The sequence below is a fragment of the Adiantum capillus-veneris genome, chromosome 17, assembly GCF_014529385.1.
Source record: "Adiantum capillus-veneris isolate H3 chromosome 17, ASM1452938v2, whole genome shotgun sequence".
Taxonomy (NCBI): Eukaryota; Viridiplantae; Streptophyta; class Polypodiopsida; order Polypodiales; family Pteridaceae; genus Adiantum; species Adiantum capillus-veneris.
In genome coordinates this window covers 8,106,924-8,131,450 of record NC_140947.1, presented here as the reverse complement: position 1 = coordinate 8,131,450, position 24,527 = coordinate 8,106,924, and the positions used below count along the sequence as shown (strand labels likewise).

The following is a 24,527-nucleotide window of genomic DNA, read 5'->3' as shown; positions in this document are numbered from 1 at the left end:
TTTTCTCAAAAGCAGTGCCATGTAGATGTTTGATGTCTATAGCTACCAAGCCGCACACTTCCAAGGACTTAGCAAGCTTTCAAGAAATTTTTTTGCCCGAAGCTACATGGTTTCTGACATCTTCCTTCGGACTGCAACTTCTGGCAGAGTGGGGTATCCTGAAATGCTTGCCATGGAAACCCTAGCAGATTTTAACTTGAAATTTCTTGACATCTCTCAGTAGACGTCTCTTCACGAGCAAATGACCTTGGAGGTCGAGTGCGATTGCTATCTTGGGACACCATCGCCGCCAAAGAAACACTGTTTGTCCAAGAGCTGATGGACCATGCTCTGCTCTGCTACGACCTTATGGAATGAACCGTTGTGAATTGCCACAGTTGATTGATTTAGATCAGCAAGACAAGATTCGATCTCATTGTTTGCATGTGTGTGGTGAACGGTTTGGCACTCCGTCTCTTTGTTCATCTACATTGCATGCACAGTCTTAGAGGAAGACAAGATTTTTTCCAGTCACTTGACGTGGAATGGGTATGTTCATGTTTTTCTGTTGAAAGTGGTTTCAGGAATTTTCAGCCATGGAGATTCTTGAAGAAGGTAGACGCATGACTATAGACGAAGTGGAAGCATTGAAGATGACTGTGTCGCTTTCGGCGCGGCCCAAAGAAGAAGGCATTGCAGACCTTTATGAAGTTCAAGCATCGCACGACCCACACATCAGAGTGGACCGGCGAAGAGTCCTCCCAGGATTCCGGATGTTGTTGGCGATCTCCCTCAACGCCATACAGTTCGGTACCAGTACCTCACTTTGAAAAGGAGGGGATGTCATGTGACACATCCAACCCTATGTGTCCGTGGACAAGCTACAACATGATCAGGGTTCAGTTCAGTCAAGTCAATTTAGAATAGGAAGTGATCTGGCACTTTTGTGAGCCTGTTCGCAGACCGTGCATGTCCAGACACTTATACTAGATTCATATCCTCTGGTTGCACACAGCATGATCATCAGATTTCCATCAAAACCCATAAGGAGCATTTTTACAGTGCATAGACCTATTTTCCCTATTTTTGACATTTTTCACTTATTATTTTTATGTGACTTTTGTTGGAAACTAGGTAGGCAATTTTGCTAAGTTTGTATAAATAGAAACCTAGTGCTAGCACTTTTTGGCAGAAGAGGCATCATGGACCTGACATCCAACAGTGCATCTTCTCAGCAAGGCTCCCCCAGCAAGAAGACATAGCGTTTTCAGCCAACAGACCCAGACAAGCCTAGCGTTTTCCAACATAGATTCATCCTTGGCGTTTTGCAAGTGCAGATCAGCCCTGGCGACAGTAGGACCAAGTAGATCACTAGCGTTTTTGCTTCAGCACAATTTCAGCCCTAGCGTTTTTGGGACAGCAGAGCACCTAGTGTTTTGCAGTTCCTCCGCGACGGAATTATCAGGAACCCAGCGTTTTTATAATTCAGCAGTCAGACATCGCAATAGAAACCCCGAACCTCGCAGATCTCACCTTCCCGCAACAGATCCTCGTCGCACGGTCAGATCTAGCGTAGTTTACAGTTTCAGCCCGGAAAACGCACATTTCAGCATCTGCGTTTTCAGCGCGTCGTCATCGCATCGCCACCATCGACATCGTCATCGACATAGAGTCAGAATTCAGGTGATACAAGATTTGTAGATTTCAGCCCTTAGTGTTTTCAGATTTCATTCCGTCTCGTCGTCGTCCTCATCATCATCGACATTGTCGGCAAGTCCAAGCATTCTAGAGATTTGTGCAATCATAAGTAGACCGCTCTCGCCATAGAGAGTGGGGCCTTCGGAGGAGGGTTTGACAACATTCTGGTGTCTATTCTCTTCTCTCTCTATCTCTCAGTCTCAGCACCTTCACGCACAGTGTCCATTCACTTTGTTTGTGTCCATTGTACTCTCTCACTAAAGGAACGGAAGGCTCTCCCTTCCGTAAGTAAAAGGAATCCTTGAGCACAGTTTGGAGCACTCATCTTGAGCAAAGTTTAACATTCACTTCCTTTGCACCTCACAAGAAATGAGAAATACTGTTTTGGTATTGTTTGAACCTTGGAACGACGTAGGCTGATCCTTGGGAAGTGTTTCGTTGTATGTTTGAAAACCTCGGAATGACGCAGGCCGATGTTTGCGGAGCGTTCCGTTGTATACTAGAAAACCTCCGAACAACGCAGGCCGATGCCTGGGGAGCGTTTAGTTGTATGCCTGTAAAAGAATTGTTGTTGTGACTCTCGGCCTAGACCTGGATGGTTATGCGGAAGGAGTATTAAGAAGTCTGAGCAGTGGTTACTCTCAGCACCTTCAAACGACACAGGTTGCGGTCTGGGGGGCGTTTGGTTGTAAAGGCCTCTATATCTCCCAGTCGGGACTTTTTTAGGTTATGCAGAAGGAATGATGAGGGAGTCGTTGAATATCTCCCGGCCCGGACCTTGTTAGATTATGCGGGAGGAGTGTTCATCGGCGATTTTATGTTTCTATGTCTTGTAACATGTATATGTGAGCATTTGTGTTGCATTGTGATGTGCCAACCACTGAATATTCCTAATTGGATGAGATTGCCTGGGTATGTAATTTTAGTGCATCAAGACACTCGTGGAAGATCAGCGCGGTCTGGGTGTGATGGCTATTTTTACTACGCCGGAATATCAAGAGTTCCGAACTGGATGAAAGGAGAAGCCAACTCCTTGATCAAAATAGCAGACTAATTGTCCCTCGGAATGGCTATTTTTACTACGCCGAAAGGAAAAGCTAACTCCTTAACAAAAAGAGCAAACTAATTGTCCCTCGGAATGACGCTCATAAATTTTTGAGCTAACTTGAGTTGTTTTGTAGATATGCTGTAATCGCGGACGATTACTCTCTTTCAAGAAGGGAGATGTTACAAACTACTGATGTGTCAAAGCCCTGAAGAATGGAGCCAACTTGCAGATGTCGGCCGAGGGGCCTAAACCCTAAGAAGAACAAGTGACAGAAGAAGAAGTCCTACCAACATATGGGGACCCCGTCCGATGGGGCCCCAAGTGACATAAAGGATTAAAATAAAGCAGGACCCACACACAAAGAAAGAGTTGCGTAGCAGTTGATGACGTGGCAGTTGCACAGAAATTCCGGAAATTGCGCTTACATGATGACGTGGCAGATTGTACGAATTTCCACATTTTGCGTTGATTGTTGTACGGAATTCCGTGATTTACACTGGCAGCTTTTTGACATTGCTTTTGGACCAGAAGCTTTTAAGTTTGAAGGCTTTTCATGTAAACTGCTTTTCATAGGCCAAGGGCCTTTAAATATGTGCTAAGGGCTCATTCTGTGGCATGCTTCCTAGAGAAGGTGCAGAGCGTGGAGTTTCGACTTGTACTGTGTTGATGCAGTATAAAGAAATACCAAAAGGGGCACCAAGGTTTGGGGCCAATACTCTTTGGGGTGGAATTCCGCCACTCCGTGTCGTGTGTCGTCTCTCTCTTTCAGTTTAGTTGTTATTGAAGTGCTAAAAGTCTGTTTAGTCTGTTCCTTTCTATTGGCACGGTGTCCGTTTTGTGACAACATCTCTCTCCCCTTTGCACATATGGTAATGCCCCTCTGGTTGGGCTTCTCAAATGACCATGTACAGTTCTGGGGGTTTTATGCACGTTTGCCAAGGCAAGAGCCTTTTGCACAGGAACCGGCCTAGCTAATTGCTAATCCCCTTCAAGTATGCACAACTCCGTCGCGAAGGAATGCGAAAATGGAGAGTTCTCTTGCTTGAAAACTCCTCCGATTTACAGGGGAACTATCCCACTGCGTGCGGAGCTTCTGAGAGGTGTTTTCTTTGCTCAAAATGATTCGAAACAGGGAATTGCAACCTGTTGTGTGTTTGTTTGCAGGTTTAGAGTTTCGCACCTAAATTGCAAGATATTGCTAGGGGAGCTTCGGGAAGGCCGTGGGTGCTTATACATGACAAATTAGAGAGATTTTCTGCAAGAGATCTCGTCTAATTTAAAGGGCAAGTGACCCTACCGGTGTGGGAGCTTGAGCGCTACCCACAGGAGTGATCGGCACACGAATGGGAGGGCAAAACAAAGAATTACAGCTTTAGGGTTTAGGGTTTTGGCCAGTTTTGATGCTTATAGGTCCCAAGAGCTTCGGGAAAGCTAGGGAATCACTGATGAACAAGTGTTTTGGTGCAAATTGGAGGCTAAAAATAGGGATTTCAGCATGCTGTATTTTCTCACCAGGTTTTCTAAAGTGCGTGGAAAGTCACTTTTTTCTTGGGATTTTGTCTGTGGAGACTTCTATTGTGGTGATGGTGTTGAAATCGGGTTAGAGTAGGGGAATTTCAGCTTGATAAAAGTGGGACAGCTTGTAGAAGTTTATAGGTTTTTCTCAAGTGTATTAAGAATAAAGAATACCGAAAGAGGCGCCAGTCTACAGGGTGTCGCTGTTTGCTTGGAAGTGCTCTAACTGCCAAGCCGTGTTTTGTTTTGAGGTGTTGAATTCTAGTCAGAGGCTTATTCGTGAAGTTCCTATGTGTCATAAAGTTCAAGTAAAGTTAAACAGTGTAAAGATTCGGGTGAAAGCTATAGTCTATTGTCCTACGTGCCAGTTTCATGGTTCTGTTGCTGAGATAGAATCATGTTTTCCTTAAAGAGTGAGCCTTGGTTGGATTTCGGCGAAGACACAAGCATAGGAATTTGGAATTACACTATGGCTGACAGGACGAATGACACCAGCGAAGAGGGTTCCTCTTCACAGGACAGATAGGAAATAGTCTGTAACTTGCCGTTGAGTCTCTCTATGTCTCCTCAACTCAAGCAAGAACCGACCCAAGCAGACCCAAGCAGCTCTAATCCTGGTATCCCAAAACTCTGGAAAGTGGATTAAAACCCTTCCTGAATAAGCAATGGAATCGCCGCGAATCTCATAGTATGCCGAGCAATGACATATGTAATGCAGCTCTGTCTTCAACTTCCTATGGCATACACTGAGAGAGAGAGAGAGAGAGAGAGAGAGAGAGAGAGAGAGAGAGAGAGAGAGAGAGACTTGTTCTTGTTTTATGCAGACTTATAATGTGCTCGACTATGATGAAAGAGTCGTCGATGGGTTTTATGATGTCTATGGTGTGGTGTCTGACTTTGGCACTGCTGAAAAGATGCCTTCTCTATTGGATCTTCAAGGAGCTGCTTCAACAGACATGCTTGGGTATGAGGTTGTGCTGGTCAACAGAGGAATAGATCCAGATCTGGTTCATCTTGAAGAAGCTGCTCTTTGTCTTGCTGTCGATTGTGGAATGGGTGGCATTCGCCCACAATCAAGCGACCTTGTCCAAAAGATTGCTGACCTCGTTGTTCAACAAATGGGAGGCCCTGTTGTGGATGCAAATGATATTCTAAGAAGGTGGACAATGAAAAGCTATGAGCTTAGGACATTTCTAAATAATATTGTGCTACCATTGGGCTGCTTGAAAATCGGGTTATCTCGGCATCGAGCGTTGCTCTTCAAGGTATGCTCACTATTGATATTTTGTATGGTCTATGTTCATTCATATACTTAACGCTCGAGTTTAGAGTTTTGCTGGTCGTTATGCATTTAGTCTTTATGCTCTATGGTATTGCTATCAAGGTAGGTGCCTTTAGATCAGTCAAGGTGCTTGTTGAATGGTGCATAGTAATTCTTAGGCATGACGACATTGGAATGGTTTATCTTCTAGTTGGTTCGTTTAATTGGGCGAGTAATTTTTCTTTTGGTTTTGGCCCAATCAATTGGTTTAGGTTTGTACTTTGTAAAATCTCAGTTTAGTCCTTAGCTTCGATCAAGATTTAGAAGTTTTCTTTTTTGGCTTATGCCTACGCTTTTTTATGAGGTTTGAAATATAGGAAAGATGTCTTTGCACTTTCTTGGTCTTGATGTGAATGGCTTTTAAGTTTAGGTCTTGTATAATATGTCATTTAAGCAAGCTTCTATATTGTTAGTCTGTTTTAAGTAATTGTTGTTTTGAGTTTATTTGTTTATCTAGTTTGATCATTTTAAATAAATATCAAGTTAGTTTCACTTCGTATTCCTTTCTCTTTTTGTGTTCTGTGCAAGTCTTTTAGCCCTTTTTTTAGTAGACCCTGCACAGGTCTAAAGGCAAAGCAGTCAGGTAGATGTATTTATTTTTCTAACTGGTTTGGTTGCATAATTTTTTTGATGAAATTTCTGTACTTATTAGTTGTAGGACCAATGGTTGGGTTTTAGTAATGTCTGGACTGTTGCTTATGTTGTGGGTGCGTAAAGTGATATGACTGCTTCTTTGAAAGTTTTGAATTTATTCTTTTGAAATGCAGGTTTTGGCAGATCATGTTGGCATACCATGTCGATTAGTAAAAGGTAGCCATTACACTGGCACAGATGAAGGTGCAGTCAATGTCGTAAAGCTGGAGTCTGAAAGGTTTGGCTTTTACTTCTGGATCTTTTTTGTGTGATGTACCTTGAAGGTTGTGCTAAGTTTCGTTTGAGCTGTAGTACTTTGCTTTTGTTACTTTCTCTCTTTTTATTACTTAGTTTTTCATAGGAGAGTTTGGTTAGTCAGGCTGAGATGTAGAAGGTCAACAGAGTTTCTAAATACTGGAGGTGAGGTGTTGTTGCCTTATCAGTTCGAAGGTGACATCTACTTGTTTTTCTCGTTCTAGGTTTAGTTTTATTTCAGGTTTAACGTTTTAGGTTTAGTTTGTGCTTTACTTTAAACGTCTTAGGTCTCTTTGTGTCTTATAGAGCTAACGTTCTATTTTAGTTAAAGTAGGGTTAGTTTGCCCAAAACGTTGTAGTCTAGTTTTGGGTTATGGGGCTAGTAATCTAGTGTAGAGCCCTAGTCCCAAACAATAAACGTAACCTTAGGATTTAGTAAACACTAAAATGTAATCTCAAATAGTGAACCTAATCCAAAACACTAACCTTATCCCAATTGGTAAACTTAATCCCACACAATAAACCCAATCCAAAACGCTCAAATCTAATTTCAAATGGTAAACCAATTCCCTCTCTCTAAGACATAATCCCAAGCACTAAACCTGGTAATGCTTATTTCACTAGGATGCGGCATGGGCCATGGAGATCTGGAGTGTGATATTGGAGATTCTTTGGTGGAGTTTTTGGCCTCCTTGTCGAGTCTAGTTGCTTCACCTCTTTGCTACTTTCTTCCTTCTCTATTCCTAGCCTTTGATGTATCCTGTTTTACCACTACCAGGTGCTCAAAGCCTTGTCTAAGCATGCCAAGGCCTTCTTGAGGGTCCCCTTGTATATCTCTTGTAGTTTAGGTGCGAAACCTTAAACTTGCAAAAAAACACAGGAGTCTGTAATTCTTTGTTTTGGATCGTTTTTAGCAGAGCGAACACGTCTACGTCATAGTGGTCTCGTACGGTCCCATACGTTTTGTACATTTACGACGATGTGCGATACTAAACGAACTAAAAAAATTTGCGATGTACGACAACGTCACGTACTTTCAAAATAAAGAAACAAATAATTCTTAAGTCGGCCTAGGCCCTTCGGTTTAAACTTTACTCTTAAAGAAACCTGACATTTGTACAAATTACAATTTACAACACTACAATGTAAAGAGTCAAGACTCAAGAGAATGAGCATTACATAAACCAAAATGGTAAGTAGACAATCAAGATGATACAAAAAAGTGGGGGGACCAAGGGGTTTCAAAGTACTCAAAAAGTGACACCAAATTGGAGAGACTTAAGACCAAAGCAACAAGTCTAAGAGATTCTAGTCACTAGCACTTTCTGGCAGAAGAGGAAGCAAGAGCACTTTGCTCAACAGACAACTTCTCAGCAAGACCCCCCACATCAGCAAGGCTAGCGTTTTTGCATCTGCAAGGACCTAGCGTTTTCATCCACAGGCAGCCTGGCGTTTTGTGCACAGCAGATCAGCCCCGGCAGCAGCAAGACCAATCAAGAAGCCTAGTGTTTTGCATTTGCAGGACAACCGGCTGCAGTAGACAGATTTCAGCCCTAGCGTTTTTGCATTAGCATAGCGTTTTGTAGATTCAATGCAACGGAACACCAAGAAGCATCAGCGTTTTCAATTTTCAGCCCTTAAACACAACAGAACAACCCCCGAACCTCGCAGATCTCACCTTCTCGCAGCAGATCCTCGTCGCACGGTCAGATCCCGCGAAGTTTGCAGTTTCAACCCGGAAAACACAGATTTCAACATCTGCCTTTTCAGTGCGGCGTTGTCGTATCGTCGCCATCGACATCGTTCATAATTCAACAGATAGAAGTTTTGCAGATTTCAGTCATTAGCGTTTTCAGATTTCAGGCCGTCTCGTTGTCGTCCTCATCGTCGTTGACACCGTCGGCAAGTCCAAGCATTGTAGAGATTTGTGCAATTAATAGTAGACCGCTCTCGCCATAGAGAGTGGGGCCTTTGGAGGAGGGTTTGACAACATTCTGGTGTCGTATTCTCTTCTCTCTCTATCTCTCAGTCTCATGCACTTCCATTCACAGTGTCTATTCACTTTGTTGTGTCCATTGCACTCTCTCATTAAAGAACGGAAGGCTCTCCCTTCCATAAGAAAAAAGGAACCTTGAGCACAGTTCGGAGCACTCATCTTGAGCAAAGTTCAACATTCATTCCGTTGCACCTTACATTGGTATCAGAGCTTTGGTAGTGTTCTGTATCACTCAAGGAAAGAACCACAAGAACCACATTTTTTTTTTTTTGCTTGTTGAGGTAGCACAAACCCAAGTTCGCTTTGGCGTGTCGATTCGTAATCGTGTTTTTGAAGAGTGACAGGAATCCCAAGAAAGGAGGGCTTGTCTAGCCTCGCCTTGTGCCTCTTTTCTCTCATTGAGAGTGGACCGTGCACTTAGCGGCCGACCAATTGACGTGAGGTGGGAAAAAGCAACCTTGGTGTGAGCGCAAGGCCGCCAAGGGTGCGCCCACGGAAAAGAGCACAACTCGGGTGAAGAGAAAATCCTTCTCTAACACAGATTGCAAGCGAAAGAAGAACCTGAAGACCCTGAAGAACCTGAAGACCCTCAAGACCCTCAAGAACCCCAAGAACCAAGACCCCCAAGAACCCAAGTTCCTCGTGAACTTAAGAACCCACGACTTCAGTGGATGGTCATCACTCGAAGCGGAATGGATACTTCGCTTGGAGGTGATGAGCATGAGAGAGGCGAAGAAGAATTTTCCCCACCGGGAGGTTTTTCTAACCCTCCCCCTTCCCCATCTACGACAAGGATTGCACTAACTCCTATGGAGGTTTTCAACAAGATGATGATGGACAGGAAGTTAGAACGCAAAGCAAGAACAACAGAAAGAATGGCAGAAATTGATCGTCAATACCAAGACAAAATGGCAGCCATAGCGCGTGAACGCGAGCAAGCACGCTTGGAAGCCAAAGTAAGACGAGCAGAATTTGATCGCGAGAACAAAGCAAGACAAGAGAAGGGCGACCAACACATGAAAGAGTTGTGGCGACTTTTTTCTATTGTGCAGGCGCAGTTTGCACAGAATTAGGAAAAGGAGACTCTCTTAGTCTCTTCTTCTCCCAAGCATGACACACAGGATTTGCATGATGATAAGCATGATAATGATGAGGATGATGATCTGGATGACACTGACAAGCATGATGATTTGCATGATGATCACGATGTGATTTCTCACAAGCATGATGATTTGCATGAAGATGATGTGATTGTTCACAAGATGATGTGTTAGTGGATACTTTCTCTAGTGAAGCTAACCTCATTGCAGATTCGATCAATCACAAAGAACGGATCTTGACTCTCGAGTCAAGGTCCGAAGAACCCCCTCAGGAAGAACCGATCTTAGCTCTCAAGCCTAGGTCTCAAGAACTCTCACAGGAAGTACTATGTGTTCGCATGATTAGTCAGCACGCATTGTTCGAGTGTTTCATTCGTGATCGTTTCCTGTATTTTAGTGAGCGTCTTTATGTGATCCCTTTTCCTAGGCATTACATATTGTACGTTGAGCACGTTTCACTCATGAATGAACACGGATGTATGCGGATTATTCATGAAAAGCTGAAAAGTATGCATTCAAGGAAGTCACATTCCATGTCTCTTCCTTGGCACGACATAGTTGTAGAAAGAGCACATGAAAGTATGAGCACCAAGCATGGGCATTTCCGTTGTGAATTGCCACAGTTGATTGCTCTAGATCATAAAAGAGAGAGATTCGACCTCATTGTTTGCGTGTGTGTGGTGAACGGTTTGGCACTCCGTCTCTTTGTTCATCTACATTGCATGCACAGTCTTTGAGAAAGACAATATTTTTTCCAGCCACTTTACATGGAATAGGTATGTTTATGTTTTTGTGTTGAAAGTGGTTTCAGGAATTTTCAGCCATGGAGATTCTTGAAGACGGAAGAAGCATGACTCTAGACGAAGTTGAAGCATCGAAGGAGCCAAAGAAGACTTTGTGTCGCTTTCGGCGCGGCCCAAAGAAGCAAGCTTTGCAGACCTTTATGAAGTTCAAGTACTGCACGACCCACACATTAGAGTGGGCCGGCGAAGAGTCCCTTCGAGGATTCGGATGCTATTGGCAATCTCCCTCGACGCCATACAGTTCGGTACTAGTACCTCACTTTGGAAAGGAGGGGATGTCACGTGACACATCCAACCCTATGTGTTCGTGGACAAGCTACAACACGACAAGGGTTCAGTTCAATGAGTGAAGTCTAGAATAGGAAGTGATCTGGCACTTTTGTGAGTCTGTTCCTTAACCGTGCATGACCAGACACTTAAGTTAGATGCATATCCTCTGGTTGCACACAGCGTGATCATCAATTTTCCATCAGAATCCATCAGGAGCATTTTTACAGTGCATAGACCTATTTTCCCTATTTTTGACATTTTTCACTTATTTATTTTAAGTGACTTTTGTTATGAAGTAGGTAGGGCAAATTTACTAAGTTTGTATAAATAGAAACCTAGCGCTAACACTTTCTGGCAGAAGAGGCAGTAGGAGCACTTTGCTCAACAGGCAACTTCTCAGCAAGACTCCCCACATCAGCAAGGCTAGTGTTTTTGCATGTGCAAGGACCTAGCGTTTTCATCCACATGCAGCCTGGCGTTTTGTGCACAGCAGATCAGCCCCAGCAGCAGCAAGACCAATCAAGAAGCCTAGCGTTTTGCATTTGCAGGACAACCGGCCGCAACAGACAGATTTCAGCCCTAGCGTTTTTGATCAGCATAGCGTTTTGTAGATTCACCGCGACGAAACACCAAGAAGCATCAACGTTTTCAGTTTTCAGCCCTTAAACACAACAACCACCCCCGAACCTCGTAGATCTCACATGCCTGAAGCATATCCTTGTCGCACGGTCAGATCCCGCGAAGTTTGCAGTTTCAGCCCGGAAAACACAGATTTCAGCATCTGCGTTTTCAGCGCGTCGTCGTCGTATCGTCGCCATCGACATACAGTCAGAATTCAGCAGATAGAAGATTTGCAGATTTCAGCCATTAGCGTTTTCAGATTTCAGCCCGTCTCGTCGTCGTCCTCATCTTCGTTGACATCGTCGGCAAGTCCAAGCATTCTAGAGATTTGTGCAATCAATAGTAGACCGCTCTCACCATAGAGAGTGGGGCCTTCGGAGGAGGGTTGACAACATTTGGGTGTCGTATTCTCTTCTCTCTCTATCTCTCAGTCTCATGCACTTCCATTCACCGTGTCCATTCACTTTGTTTGTGTCCATCTCATTAAAGAACGGAAGGCTCTCCCTTCCATAAGAAAAAAGGAACCTTGAGCACAGTTCGGAGCACTCATCTTGAGCAAAGTTCAACATTCATTCTTCTGCACCTTACAGCCTTCTTGCATCAAGACTGCTCATAATTGCGACCATAAGCATCACAATAAACTTCGAATGTCTTTTGCAGTAGGGTAAGGCCAACACGAGTCTAGCAGTCAACTTTTCTTTGAGAGTCTCAAAGGCTGCAATCTCTGTTGGTCCCAAGTAAAAGGAACTCCTTTCTGAGTTAGCATATGCAAAGGAGAAACTATCTCTGGAAATTTTTGAATGAATCACCGATAATTATGAGCACAAGCCCAGATAAGCGTCGAACCTCATAAACATTCTTTAAATCAGGCCAATAGTCACAATTTTGGCTGTGTCCACCTTTACCTCTTTTACTGAGACGATGTGTCCCAAGAAATGTATCTCAAGCAAGAAAAACTTGCTCTTTTTCACATTTATAAGCAATTTATGCTTCCGCAGTGCTTGGAAAACCTGCAAAAGGTAGTGTTTGTGTTTTGCTTCATTCTTGGGGAAAATGATAATGTTGTCAAAGAAAGTATCCACAAATGATCTGTACTCTCTGAAAATCCAAAAAGTCGTCCTAAAAGCTGTCTTGTATACGTCTCCAGGAGCAATACAGATTTGATGATAATCACTCTTCAGATTAATTCGGCAAGTAGAACCCTAAAGTCTGTCGAGTATATCATCGATCCTCGTAATGTAAAAATCTGTTCTGGTTCGTTGTTTCTTTATTTTGGCCTCCGCTAACTTTGTAAAGTGGTCGGTTTGGTGGTGTACGACCCGAAAATCAATCATGTAATCTTCAGGACGTGAAGGAGGCAACTCACTTGGTACGTCCTCAGAGAAACAATCAGCCTATGTTTGCAGAAAATCTTGTCGTTTGTTTTCGAAGTCAAACATATTCGACCTTCAATCGTCATCGAGTAAAAAGAAACTAGATTTCATCAAGTGTGACGGACTCGCCTTTCAGTTTCTTTTTTTCGCGTGAAGTATAATCTCTTTGCCCTTGTCATTCGTCAAAGTCACTTTCTTAGCCCGGTAGTCAACCACGACGTTCTTCTTGTGGTACCAAGGGATTCCTTGGAGGACATCACACCCTTTTAAAGGCATGATATAAAAGTCCTCGTGCCCCAAACATTCGTGACATTGCAAACAAAGTTTGCTAGTGATCGGTGTAATGGCAACATCTCGTCCGGGTGCCGCTAGAACTGCCTCCGCCTGTGGCCTCAGCATGTCGTATGTAATTCCTAGTCGAGCCGTCAATGAAGTTGGCCTTGGCTCCTCCATTAAAGAAAATGAGGGCTTCTTGGTCTCCCACTTCGCCCCATGCTGTGCAAAGTTCGATATTTCCATTCGTTTGATCAAGGTCGGCGGTCCCTACAAAGTCTGGTATCAGTCTCTTCCTATTTCCTTTCTTCCGTGCACTCGGCTGCTGCTCTATAACTCTCTGGCTTTTCTTATGGTGGTCGTCTTCATCTTCTTTTCAAGAGTTCTGTCCACCTCTTTCTACGAGTATAGGTTCCGCTAGTCGGCACTCGTCTCTCCTTTCAGCTTTTCTCTGGACCTGAGAGGAGTGTCAATGGCCTCATGCCATCTCGAGTAAAACTCATCGATGAGGTAATTCTTCAGGTGTTTCGCCAATCTCGGGTCGGTGGAGTACTTAATCAATCTGTTCACACATATGCCAACATGTAGTTGACGTTTGTATTCCGTTCTAGCAAACTTTTCTGTTGAAAAATTTGCCCAAATCTTTATTCTTTTCTTCAGTTCCTGCATCGGATTTTCAACTTTTCTTTGCCTTCCCACTGAGAGTTATCTGTGTCAGATTTTCCACAAGAACCCATGAGTAATCTAAAATTCTTTATGGCTTATGCCCTGTAAGATAGAGCGATGAAGGTGGGAGCGCGCCCGATATGCGATGTACGAAGGGTGGGAGTGGCTAATAAGTTCGAGGTCGGGACACGAAGATTCTTTCACAAAAACCTACATGTGTTGCAAAAAGGATTGGATCCTCCATAGAAGAAGAATCTTTCTGTGCTCTGATACCACTGTAACCAGATTTGACACTCGAAGCGAGAAAATCAATAGCAACACACTAATAGAAACTTCATAATCACTGAACTCGAATAGAGAGAGAGAGAGAGAGAGTCGACACGGTCCGACAGAGTTCCGTGCCCAAATGTATTGGCCCCAAAGTCTAGCGCTCTTTTCTGTATTTATCTTTCATTAATCATTGCAAAGCACAACTCCCAAGGAACCTCTGCTCTCAGACTCTGGGTCCAGATGCTCTCTAGAGTGAGGCCCAAGGCTCCTTATAAACATTACAAGGGATGCCAAAAGGAGAGCCCCAAAGGATTGTAACTTAAAAGCATTCAACCCAAAAAGCAATTGGCTCCAAAAACTGCCAAAAAGTAGCTAGTGTAATTCACGGAAATTCGTACAGCCTGCCACGTCAGCATGCCATCGCAAAAAGCAGACGTTCGTACTGTTGCCACGTCAGCAGCGATACAGTGGCCACACTAGCAATCCGTACAGTTTGTCCATGTCAGCAGTGTCCGCAGGGTCATGCCACGTCATCATTTTGTGACATCCACTACGGGGAGTGGAAGCCCTTGCACCTCTACTTGTAGTTGTAGCCGATGTAACTCCATGGATGACGACCTTCTTGTGTAATCGTGCGAGAAACTTGGCATGAGAGAGGGAGAGCATGGGAGAGAGGGAAAGCATGAGAGAAGTGGCATCTGATGTATTATGTCATTATGTCACATGGGCTTCATGTCACATGTGGAAGGAGCATCCAAAGCTCAAGGAGCCCCAACACATAAAATCCAATGTGCTTAAACTGCTTGAATTTGCGCCCCAAAACGGCCCCAAAAGGTGTGCTCAACGGTCCCTAGTCAACAGTCAAAAGCGCCAACAGTTAGAACCGGTTGCATAAAAACTGACCGTACGGAACGTACAAGGCGGGACGGGTCTGGCCGAACGGGACGAAACGTTCGTACGTCGTACGAGAACTACCCTGTCTACACGTGTTTCAAGGGCTCCCACATGCAACGGGATAGTCTCCTTGTGATTTGGATGAGTTTTCACGCGAGAAAACTCTCCAAATCCGCAATCTTTTGCGATGGAATTGTGCGTACTTGTGGGGGATTAGCAATTAGCTAATCCGGTACTTGTTCAAAAGGCTCTTGCCTTGGTAAACGCGCATAAAACCCTCAGAACTGTACATGATCATTTGAGTAGCCCAACTAGTGGGGCATTACGATATGTGCAAAGGGGGGAGAGAGAGATGCACGAGAACAAATCATCGCCCTACATGAGACAAAGGAGAAGGCAAGCTTTTCATTAGAGTTGTGAACCTGCACCCCCTACTCACACACACTTTATAATTCACAAGGAAGACCAAAAATCAGCCACCACCCTCATTTGGGCAGCCCCTCTTGCTGAAGTTTCCTGCAGGTTCACCTCCTGCTGCGATGTGTCGAGTTTGCCCCTTTGGTTTAAATTCCTAGTTCCCACCAGCTTATAAAGTTGTAAGTGACTTGGTGAGTGGCCCAAACTCCCTTTTGCGCACACAGGCTTCCATACTCATCAGAATTCAGTGCTAACTTGCCCGACCAATCCCATACTGATCGACCTAGACTCCCGATGTGAGAAACCCGTTCGGCCGCATCAGTTTGACACTAGCCATGCAATGTCCACTTGCACCTTTTTAAGGGTTTCGTGGAAAACAAGTAAAAATTTAAATAAATAAAAATATATAGTACATATTTAAAGAAGGCAATAGGAAAAAGACACCTCCTGGTGACATGTGGTGTGTCTGTGAGTAAAAGACGATGTCTCTCCCCGTAAATCTGTCCTCAAATGCCCCCACATCAAGACGAAGTGACCCACTACAATTCCATGAGAGAGAGAGAAAAGAAAGAAAGAAAGAAAGATTTTTAACGTCTATGTCAGGCCGAAATCGGCCTATGAGACAAATCAAATGTACATGGTGTGTATGTCATCCGTCTATCGGAAAGACAAATGAAACAAAACTGAACTGAATGTAGGTAGTGGAGTATCTGAGGAGGGATGGAGCTCTATCTCTAGGGGTATATGCATGTCTATATGCTCAAGGTAGTACAATCATGAGAATGCATCAAGCTATCTAGCTCCATCCTGTACTAATGGGGGGATGTAAGATGTGGTACATGGGCGGGTCTGGTGCCAAGGCTACCCGGATGAAAGCTGTCGGGTCGGCCCTCATCTGAGTCACTCGCTCCTCAGTGGCACGGCGCTCCCGGGCTCGGATCTCCTCGATCTGTCGGTGGTGGGAGCTCGCGCCCCTGTAGCCTGTGACTCGTGGTCGTCGTCTAGCTCGGCTCACCCCCGCCTGTGGGAGTGTCACTCCCCTCTGAGTGTCTGGTGAGGGAGGGGCGGCAATCCTCTGAAAGAAGTCTGTGAGCTGCGACTGTCTCCCCTCTGTCTGTGTAGCTGTGTGTGGCTGTAGTAGTGTGTCCCGATGGCTCTGTATCTCTAGTAAGAAACGTCCGAGCTGTCTCTGATCTCGAGAGTCCATGATCTCTCGGAGAGTGGGCTGTCCTTTGAATAAGGCCTCATACCTGCCTCTGATCTCAGTGTATGCTCTGCATCTACATACAAAGTGCTCCTCACTCTCCACCTCCTCTGTGCAGGCTCTGCAGACTCGCTCCTCCCTGGGAACACCAGTATGTCTCCCGATCTCAATCTCTAACCTGTGTGAAGCCACTCTCAGCTGACCAATCGCCACCCGTGAGCTATGTGGCATATATGTGTCCATGTAGCGTGGTCTCTGTATGAACCCCCCAGACAATATGGTGAGAAACTGGTCTCTGTAATCTGACATCCTCGTCCCCAAGCCAGGTGACTCCCAAACTCTCCTAGTGTATAGCTGCCACAGATCCTGTCTCAATACCAAGTTCCTCTCACTGCGAGAGAGGTGAACATATGGTGAGTGGGGGTCGTACTGGAATGGTGGTAGGCTCTCCATGTCAAGACCGTGTCCCTCAAACCATGCTCTGACCTGTGAGTAGCATGCTCTCTCATGCCCACTCTCTGATAGCTGTATAGCTGCCTCAAATGCTCTACGAGTAAGTCTGTCAGGAGGTAGCTCTCTCATCCTCTGGATGAAGCAGACTGTCTGGAATAGTGCCTCTACAACCATAGGTGGTGTGGCGAGCTCGGCTCTAATAATGTCATGTGGCACTGTCTTCTTGCTGCGGAGCAAGCGTGAGATCATACATACCTGTGGCCTCTCAAGCTGTGTCCACTGGTCAGCTGTCAATCCTGGTGCCCATACTGCCGCCGAGTACATCAAGGCCGGGGTGACTAAGGTGTCGAAAAGCCACCCCTTCGTGCGGGGCTCCTGAAAGTGTGCCTGGTGGCATCTCCGTTCTAGCATGGCCAGATCTGCATATCCTCGGGTGAGCCTGTCAGCAGCAACCTGCCTCATAGTGAAGGGTCCTGGTAGGCTGGTGAATGTGATGCCAAGGTAGACATAGGAGGTGACTACATCAACCTGTCCTCCTGCTGCTGTGAAGGTGGCAGTGCTCCTCACTGCACTGGATGTGTGAAAGATCATAACCTTGGTTTTGCCAAGGTTCACAGTCAACCCCCTGTGTGTGCTGAATTCGTCCAAGGCCTCAAGATGGCGTTGCAAGCCCTCGGGTGACTCTGAAATCAACACAATATCATCAGCATATAACATGATGTGGACCGGAGTACCTGCCAAGTCGCTCCCCTCTCCTCCTGCTCGCAGTATGTAGTCGGAGATCTCGTCGATGTAGAGCCCAAAGAGTGTCGGGGAGAGTGGGCATCCTTGCTTAACACCAATGGTGCTAGCAATGGTCTCTGAAAAACCGCTTGGGCAACGAACTCGACCCGTCACCCTCTCGTAGAGAGCATATATGGCCCAAATCATCTCTGTTGGTACCCCAATGCTGTGAAGGCGCTGGAAGAGTCTCTCGCGTGGGACTGTGTCAAAGGCCTTGCGGAAATCCACAAAGCAGCAGTAAAGCCTCTTCTTCCGCGCCTTTGCCCCATCAATGAGGCAGCGCAGAACGAAGATGTGATCAGTGGTGGAGAAAGCTCGTCTGAAACCTGCCTGGCCTGGAGCTCGTAAACCCTCGATCTCTGCGTAGCAGCTGAGAGAGAGAGAGAGAGAGAGAGAGAGAGAGAGAGAGAGAGAGAGAGAGAGAGAGAGAGAGAGAGAGAGTGATTTTGCATTGCAGAGAATTTATAGTTGATTTAATGGGAGCCCCAGGCACTTTATTACCGGCTGAAATGGTTGGAGCTACTGGGAATATTGATCTTTTTGAGAACACAGCTTTGGTGGAGGAACTCTTCTCTCAAATCGAAAAGGCCCAAAACCACTTAATGAATGGCAGTCTTCCTCTTGCTAATGCAACTTCAGGTGCTGTTTGTAACAATGAGGCTTTGGACTCAGCCAAAGGAGGTCTGAGTGTCTTGACTTCATCACCCGACATGTTACCCAGATGTCATTCAAGGGATGCCTCAGAAGGAAATAGTCAGGCTTGGCAGGGCCTGCCTTGCAAATCAGTAGATGTGGGCTTTCAAGGTGAGCCAGGGTTTGAGAAAGTCCTTTGCTTAGGTGCTAGCGGGGATGCAACAGGTTCTCCTTTCAGAATACAGTCTCTAGAGCCTCTGCAGGATGCTCAAGTTGGTCCAAAGGTTATTACTGATGGGGTCGACCTCAGATGCTTACCTGAGTATGACAATGGTGCCACTCATAGTGGAACAAGCGAACAGCTGACTGACACATGTTTGAATCTAAGAACAGATTCAGGATATATGGAGTGTTGGACCAAGCATGTGAATAACAAAGGGGATCCGATGCTTGAGAACGTAGCAGAGTGGCAGATACCATGGGACGAGATTGTGATTGGAGAACGCATTGGTTTGGGTAAATTTTCCTGCGTAAATGAGTCTAAACATTGGGTGAAACGCATGGGAGTTGCATAGGTGTGGATGGTATTTTAACAAATATTTCCTCTTACCTTGTATGGGTGTGGTTCATGGCAGGTTCATATGGCGAGGTCCATCATGGTGACTGGCGTGGAACTGTGAGTCACTAGGCTGTGCTTGGTTCTGTTCAGCTCTATGAAATTCTTTGATTCAAATTTGACAATTTTTGTGTGTCTTTTGTTGCCCTTGAAAGTTTGACGAATAATTTTATTGCTGAGCTTATCGCAAGGCATTTTGGAGCCATCTATGTTCAGTTTTAATTTTGTTGAATGAAGTAAAGCGGACACTGTTCTCACTGTGTTTATGATGACAAGGCTGCATGAGACATCAACTTTTTTTTTTGTCATCTCTGTGTGATACTTACAGTTCTGCCAAATCTGGTTATGAGTGGTAGAAAATTAAAACGAACTTGGCATGATTTATTTTCTAAAGACATGTCTTTAGTTCAAGTTTTGACTCAATATGCTTATGTGCACTTTATTTAATTCAAAATGGTCATATCCTGCCCTGCAGGAGGTGGCAGTCAAAAAATTTCTTGATCAGGACTTCTTTGGGGATGCACTTGATGAATTCATAAGCGAGGTAGAGCAATTGTTTGATTCAAATAGATGCAGACAAGGAATTTTAAGGGCAAGTACACTTAAACCTTATTCTATGGTATATCAGGTTCGAATTATGCGACGTATGCAGCATCCCAATGTAGTACTATTTGTTGGTGCTGTGACGCGTCCACCAAATCTTTCCATTGTGACCGAATATCTTCCCAGGTAACCTTGAGCATTTTTGCCTTAATTGGTCCATATAACAACACCCAATTGCTTACCTTGTGAATTTCTGATTCAATATCAGAGGAAGTCTCTTTCGGTTACTGCATCGTCCTAATTGTCAGATTGATGAGAGATTACGACTCAAGATGGCCCTTGATGTGGTGAGCATGCCTGACTCAAACTGTGTTTCTGAAAATCTTAGCAGATGTCTTTTCGTTCAGTCTGTGTATAAGTGTAAGCATCCATTAACCTTACACACGTCTTTTCTACAGGCAGAAGGAATGAATTACTTACACACAAGCAGGCCAATAATAGTCCATCGTGATCTGAAATCTCCAAATTTGCTTGTTGATAAGAACTGGGTGGTCAAGGTTTGTATTGTGGTCAATTTAAAGCTAGCACTTCAGTTCAGCCTGAGAGCTCTTTTTTCACCATCTTTTTTTTGGGGTCGTCTAGTTGTTTGTGGTGGCAGGGAGCCCTTGGCCTTGAATGCTCATTGGCAGTCCTTTATGTTTTTGTTAAAATTATCAGTGATGAAGATGTAACACCTAAATTGTTGTGCCAGATAGGGAATATTACTGTTTTTACTTATTTCTTTAAGCATTGAATATCACTTTTTGTTGCAGGTCTGTGATTTTGGTTTGTCACGCCTCAAGCATCATACGTTTCTTTCATCGAAATCAACTGCTGGAACAGTGCGTTTTCTGTTTTAGTCTGTGGTCCCATCTTTCGCTTGTCAATTTGCCAAGCAATGAGTCTTTCTTAATGTAGGTCTCTAGGTACAAGTTATCTAACTTGTGTAGTAGCACCAAAAGGCTCTTCTAAACAAGGTTTCGTTTGGTACTGGCTTGGTACTCGCATTTAATTACTTAATTATTTCTAACACAAGCCATGTCATTTTGGATCTTTCAGCCTGAGTGGATGGCACCGGAAGTCCTACGAAATGAGCCTTCAAATGAGAAGTAAGCTCTTGGACCGTCAGAATGGAATTCACAGTATACTCAAATTTTGTGCACTAAAAGAGCTTCAATTTCTAAAAGTTTGAATCTCATTGTGATGCTGTTAACTCTATGGACTGAATTTTTTTGGTTCAAAATGCTTCTCAGGTGTGATGTTTATAGTTTTGGAGTAATTTTGTGGGAATTAGCCACATTGCAGCAACCGTGGAGTGGCATGAATCCTATGCAAGTTGTCGGTGCCGTTGGTTTTCAAAATAGGCGTCTTGAAATCCCAAAAAATCTAGATCCTCTAGTTGCGAGAATCATAACAGGCTGCTGGCAAAGGTGGGGAAATTCCTTTCTTTTTTGTCTGCGATTAGATGGTTTTGAGGTATTTCTGAAGTTTACAAAGGCCAAAAATTGTACGCTCTGTGGAGAACAAAAGGGAAGGAAACCGAAAGTGCTGGTAGTGTCAGTGTGTTTGCATGCGCATGTAGATATATATATGTTGGTGTCTCTGTATATAGGTACACACACACATGCATACATGCATACATACATACATACACATACGTACATACACATACATACATACACATACGTACATACACACATGCACACACGTGCACTTACACACTCACGCACACACACACTTCTGTAAATCTTTGGGATTAATTTACAAGTAGGAAACTTCAAGGCGAGGAAAACCCACAGAAAGGATCATATGGAAAAGAAGGAACAGAAGAGTGTTCAACTGTGAATGAGAGCTAAAAGCATTCATAGGAAAGCTGATACATCTTGGGGGTGATATCACCAACTTTCAAGGCAAAACGTAAAGATTGCCCAAGGAGAAGGTTGGAAAATTGAAAGGGATCTGCATCAAAGCGATGGAACATGCAGCTATTACGTTGACGCCATAGTGTCCAATAAGCCCAAAATCTGACCCACATAAAGATGATCGCAAATCGCTGTAAGGAAGGCGGGAGAATGCCAGAAGCCCAAAACCGTTTGTGGAAGACCATAGATGGGAAAAGGAGCCGCATACAAGATGATATGCGGCGAAGAAAAACTCTAGTAATGCAGCAATCCCAAAGCAGGTGACTTAACAGTCTCTTTCGAAGCCGAACAATGAACACAACGAGAAGAGCAGATATGACGTGCACTGAGAAAAGTGCCCACTGGGAGAACTCCAAGCAAGCATCACCAGAGAAACACACACACACACACTGTCACACACACACACACACACACACACACACACACACACACAGCTTTGCAGAGACCTCTTCGCCTATGGACACCACCTCTTTACCCCCCCCACCTCTCCTTTTAACGTCTCCCTTGGTGCGTGTTGCTTGAGCATTTATAGAGTAGCCCCTCTTCCTGGCAGTTTCACAGAGCTGAGATTAGCGATGATGGTTCGGCTCCAATCCACATGCGACTGCTCTGTTATGCCATCCAGCTCTGCGAGCTCCATTTGGGGGAATTGTGAGTACCCTATACCCTCCTTTAACCGCCCATTCACGGGTGCAGAGACATGGACACAGGAGCTGGGTTTTCAGCTTGTACATCACCACACAACCTAGGCTTTCCATTTGGCTGGTTAGAATTCAGACGGACGTCCTTCCTCATTAGTTCTCAACATGGACCAATTCATTCATGTCTGGATGACCCGTACCAATTCAGTATGTGTGGATGACCAACAGGCTTCTGTCTACCAATGTCATGCATGGAAATCTGTGGAGCATTGATGACTAGTGGCGGTGCGTGGTCATGGCGCATTAGTTTGCGTCACGCTATGTGGTTGTCCTCCCGGTTTGGTGATGTTTTGCATGGTACCATGTCGATATAAGCACCTACATATGTGTGTGCCTTATGCGGATTTCTTGATCATAGGTAGCGACTTCAACACTATTTGAGTCCCATAGTTATTATCATGCAGATACTACTTCCCATCTCAACCTCCATATCTCTAGTTGAGCAAGATACTGGAGATATGGAGTATGATGCTTGGGACACAACTATGTTTGTGACATCAGATGTGAATACGTGGCGTGTGCCATCTTTTGCTCGGGCATCAGACTCCTTTCTGTTCTTCTGAAGCTTTAGGCTCCCGGAGATTTTTACAACTTAGTAGAAAAAGAGTGCATGTATTTTATTGAAAATTTGTTTTTCTTTGCAAAACTAAAGATAGGTAGATAGTTAATTTTAGGATGGTCACTAGTAAGTAGTCACATGTTATGGTGAACATGGAAAATGCTCACTCTCACCTAGATAACCCAAAGGGCGCATGTGACTTGCAACTCTTACATATTGAGGTTAGGCTCGGCCACAGAAATAACTAATGACTTAAGAGTGTGGGTTAAATCTGCTTGGAAAGACAGTTCCAATCAATAAGATGGCATGCTTGTGAAAGATTGCTCATATGTGCATCTGTAGGCTGATTGCATTGAATGCTTTTATAACAGCCTTGAATTGATATTATGAAGCTATAATCACGTTGTACTGTGAAAGAACATTTCATTTGATACCCATCGTCAGTCCAGTTGAAGTTAGTAATTAAGCCATAAAGAGGCCTATAATATCATACATGTAGATAAATCTTTGACACTATTAGTGATTGATACTTTTATCTCCATGATTGCCTGGAGCATTTCTTTGTTTGCCAATGGAGTGCAATATTACAAAGCTCTCCAAAGTCTCAAGAGTCGAAGCGTAGGGGAGTACAACCGTGATATGCAAAAGACTAGCAGAGAGAGAGAGAGAGAGAGAGAGAGAGAGAGAGAGAGAGAGAGAGAGATTTGTTGTTTGCAACAGTGATCCAAAGATGCGGCCAACATTCTCTGAGATAACAGTCGCTCTGAAACCCCTAGACAGATTGTTGAAGGATTGAAGAGATGCGCGTTCCTGGGATCAAATAAGAAGATTGTCAGCTACTTTGCTGGAAGCATGCAGGTGAAGAATGAGATCCTGCTGTGGTTGGCTTGTGTTGGTTATTGTTTTTAGTGGGTGTTTGGAGTGAGATGCTCACATCTGTAGTTTGTAAAATAGTGGTGGATGTGTGCAATACAACCTTGGCAGCGCGGAATGAGCACATGCTGGGAGTTGTATTGATAGGTCACAAATTACATATATAGCCATTAACTGCTCAGAAAAATTGTATGTTGCATTGGGGTAGTTCAAAGACCTGCCCATGTTGTGACAACATCAAAAACGTTGCTGGATATGCCGAAAGTGTGTATCCATGTCTCATGACACAAAATGCCCTCAAAGTTGAGCTTCTGAGTACTGCCAAAAAGTAATGAGAGCAGTGCTCAAAGGCTACGGTCGGCATTTGTGAGTGATCCTTGTAAACGACAGTTTTCATCCTTTGTTAATAATAAGAAGCACAGCAAATCAAGAGCTGCTTTTGTTTAATTAATTTTGTACATTTAGGAAAACTGGGTAGCTATTATTTGCAGAGCTCGCTCAGTCAGATGAATTTCTTGTTCTTCAATTACTGATGCATAAGCTTTAGTAATGCTTGGGCATGTTGGGATGGCTATTAGCTTGTGTGATCCTTGGTATTGTAGTGATCTCTTTTCTATCCTTGGTGATGATTAATGATTGGTAGCCAAAGCGTCTAAGCAGTCTTTTTATGGGGTTATTCTAGGCGTAATGTAGAGAGAGAGAGAGAGAGAGAGAGAGAGAGAGAGAGAGAGAGAGAGAGAGATGAAATGCTATATTAAACGTCTTCAAAAGGCCAAAATGATCTACAAGACCAACAAGTTACAAACTAGTGAATCTAATACATAGTCTGTGTGTTGAAAGAAAGACTTAAACATCCTAAACAAAATGTTGTAGTGAAAGTGAAAGTGGGGGAAAGACTAGAGGCTTTCTAGTCAATACAAAGGCCCAAGATAATGAGGGATGCAAGAAAACTTAAGCTACTAAGAAGGGAATAATCTTCTAGCGGTCCATCGCATGGTCAATTAGTGTGCCTCTATTGGAGGTGCGATCTGAACTTTGTTGCTAAACTTGTTTGTCTAGTGGTAGTGGT

General features: G+C 44.2%; 1 protein-coding gene across 2 annotated transcripts in view; it reads left to right on the top strand.

The window, feature by feature from the left end:
* LOC147436766 (Protein kinase superfamily protein) overlaps positions 1-23,905 on the top strand; it is a 28,746-nt gene extending 4,841 nt beyond the window's left edge. Inside the window, exons 2-14 of one of the 2 annotated variants that reach the window (XR_015184756.1) lie at positions 5,065-5,505; positions 6,329-6,432; positions 18,030-18,721; positions 18,841-18,881; positions 19,297-19,365; positions 19,450-19,550; positions 19,633-19,711; positions 19,823-19,921; positions 20,177-20,245; positions 20,463-20,512; positions 20,657-20,833; positions 23,306-23,443; positions 23,540-23,905. Coding sequence is in view for 1 of the 2 variants with exons in the window: in XM_086486190.1 (XP_086342316.1) it covers positions 5,065-5,505; positions 6,329-6,432; positions 18,030-18,721; positions 18,841-18,881; positions 19,297-19,365; positions 19,450-19,550; positions 19,633-19,711; positions 19,823-19,921; positions 20,177-20,245; positions 20,463-20,512; positions 20,657-20,833; positions 23,306-23,381 (1,998 nt within the window). In the remaining variant the exon portion in view is untranslated. Of the gene's footprint in view, positions 1-5,064; positions 5,506-6,328; positions 6,433-18,029; positions 18,722-18,840; positions 18,882-19,296; positions 19,366-19,449; positions 19,551-19,632; positions 19,712-19,822; positions 19,922-20,176; positions 20,246-20,462; positions 20,513-20,656; positions 20,834-23,305 lie in introns of both variants that reach the window. The other variant, XM_086486190.1, reaches the window with a different exon arrangement.
* The last annotated feature ends 622 nt before the right edge of the window (positions 23,906-24,527 follow it).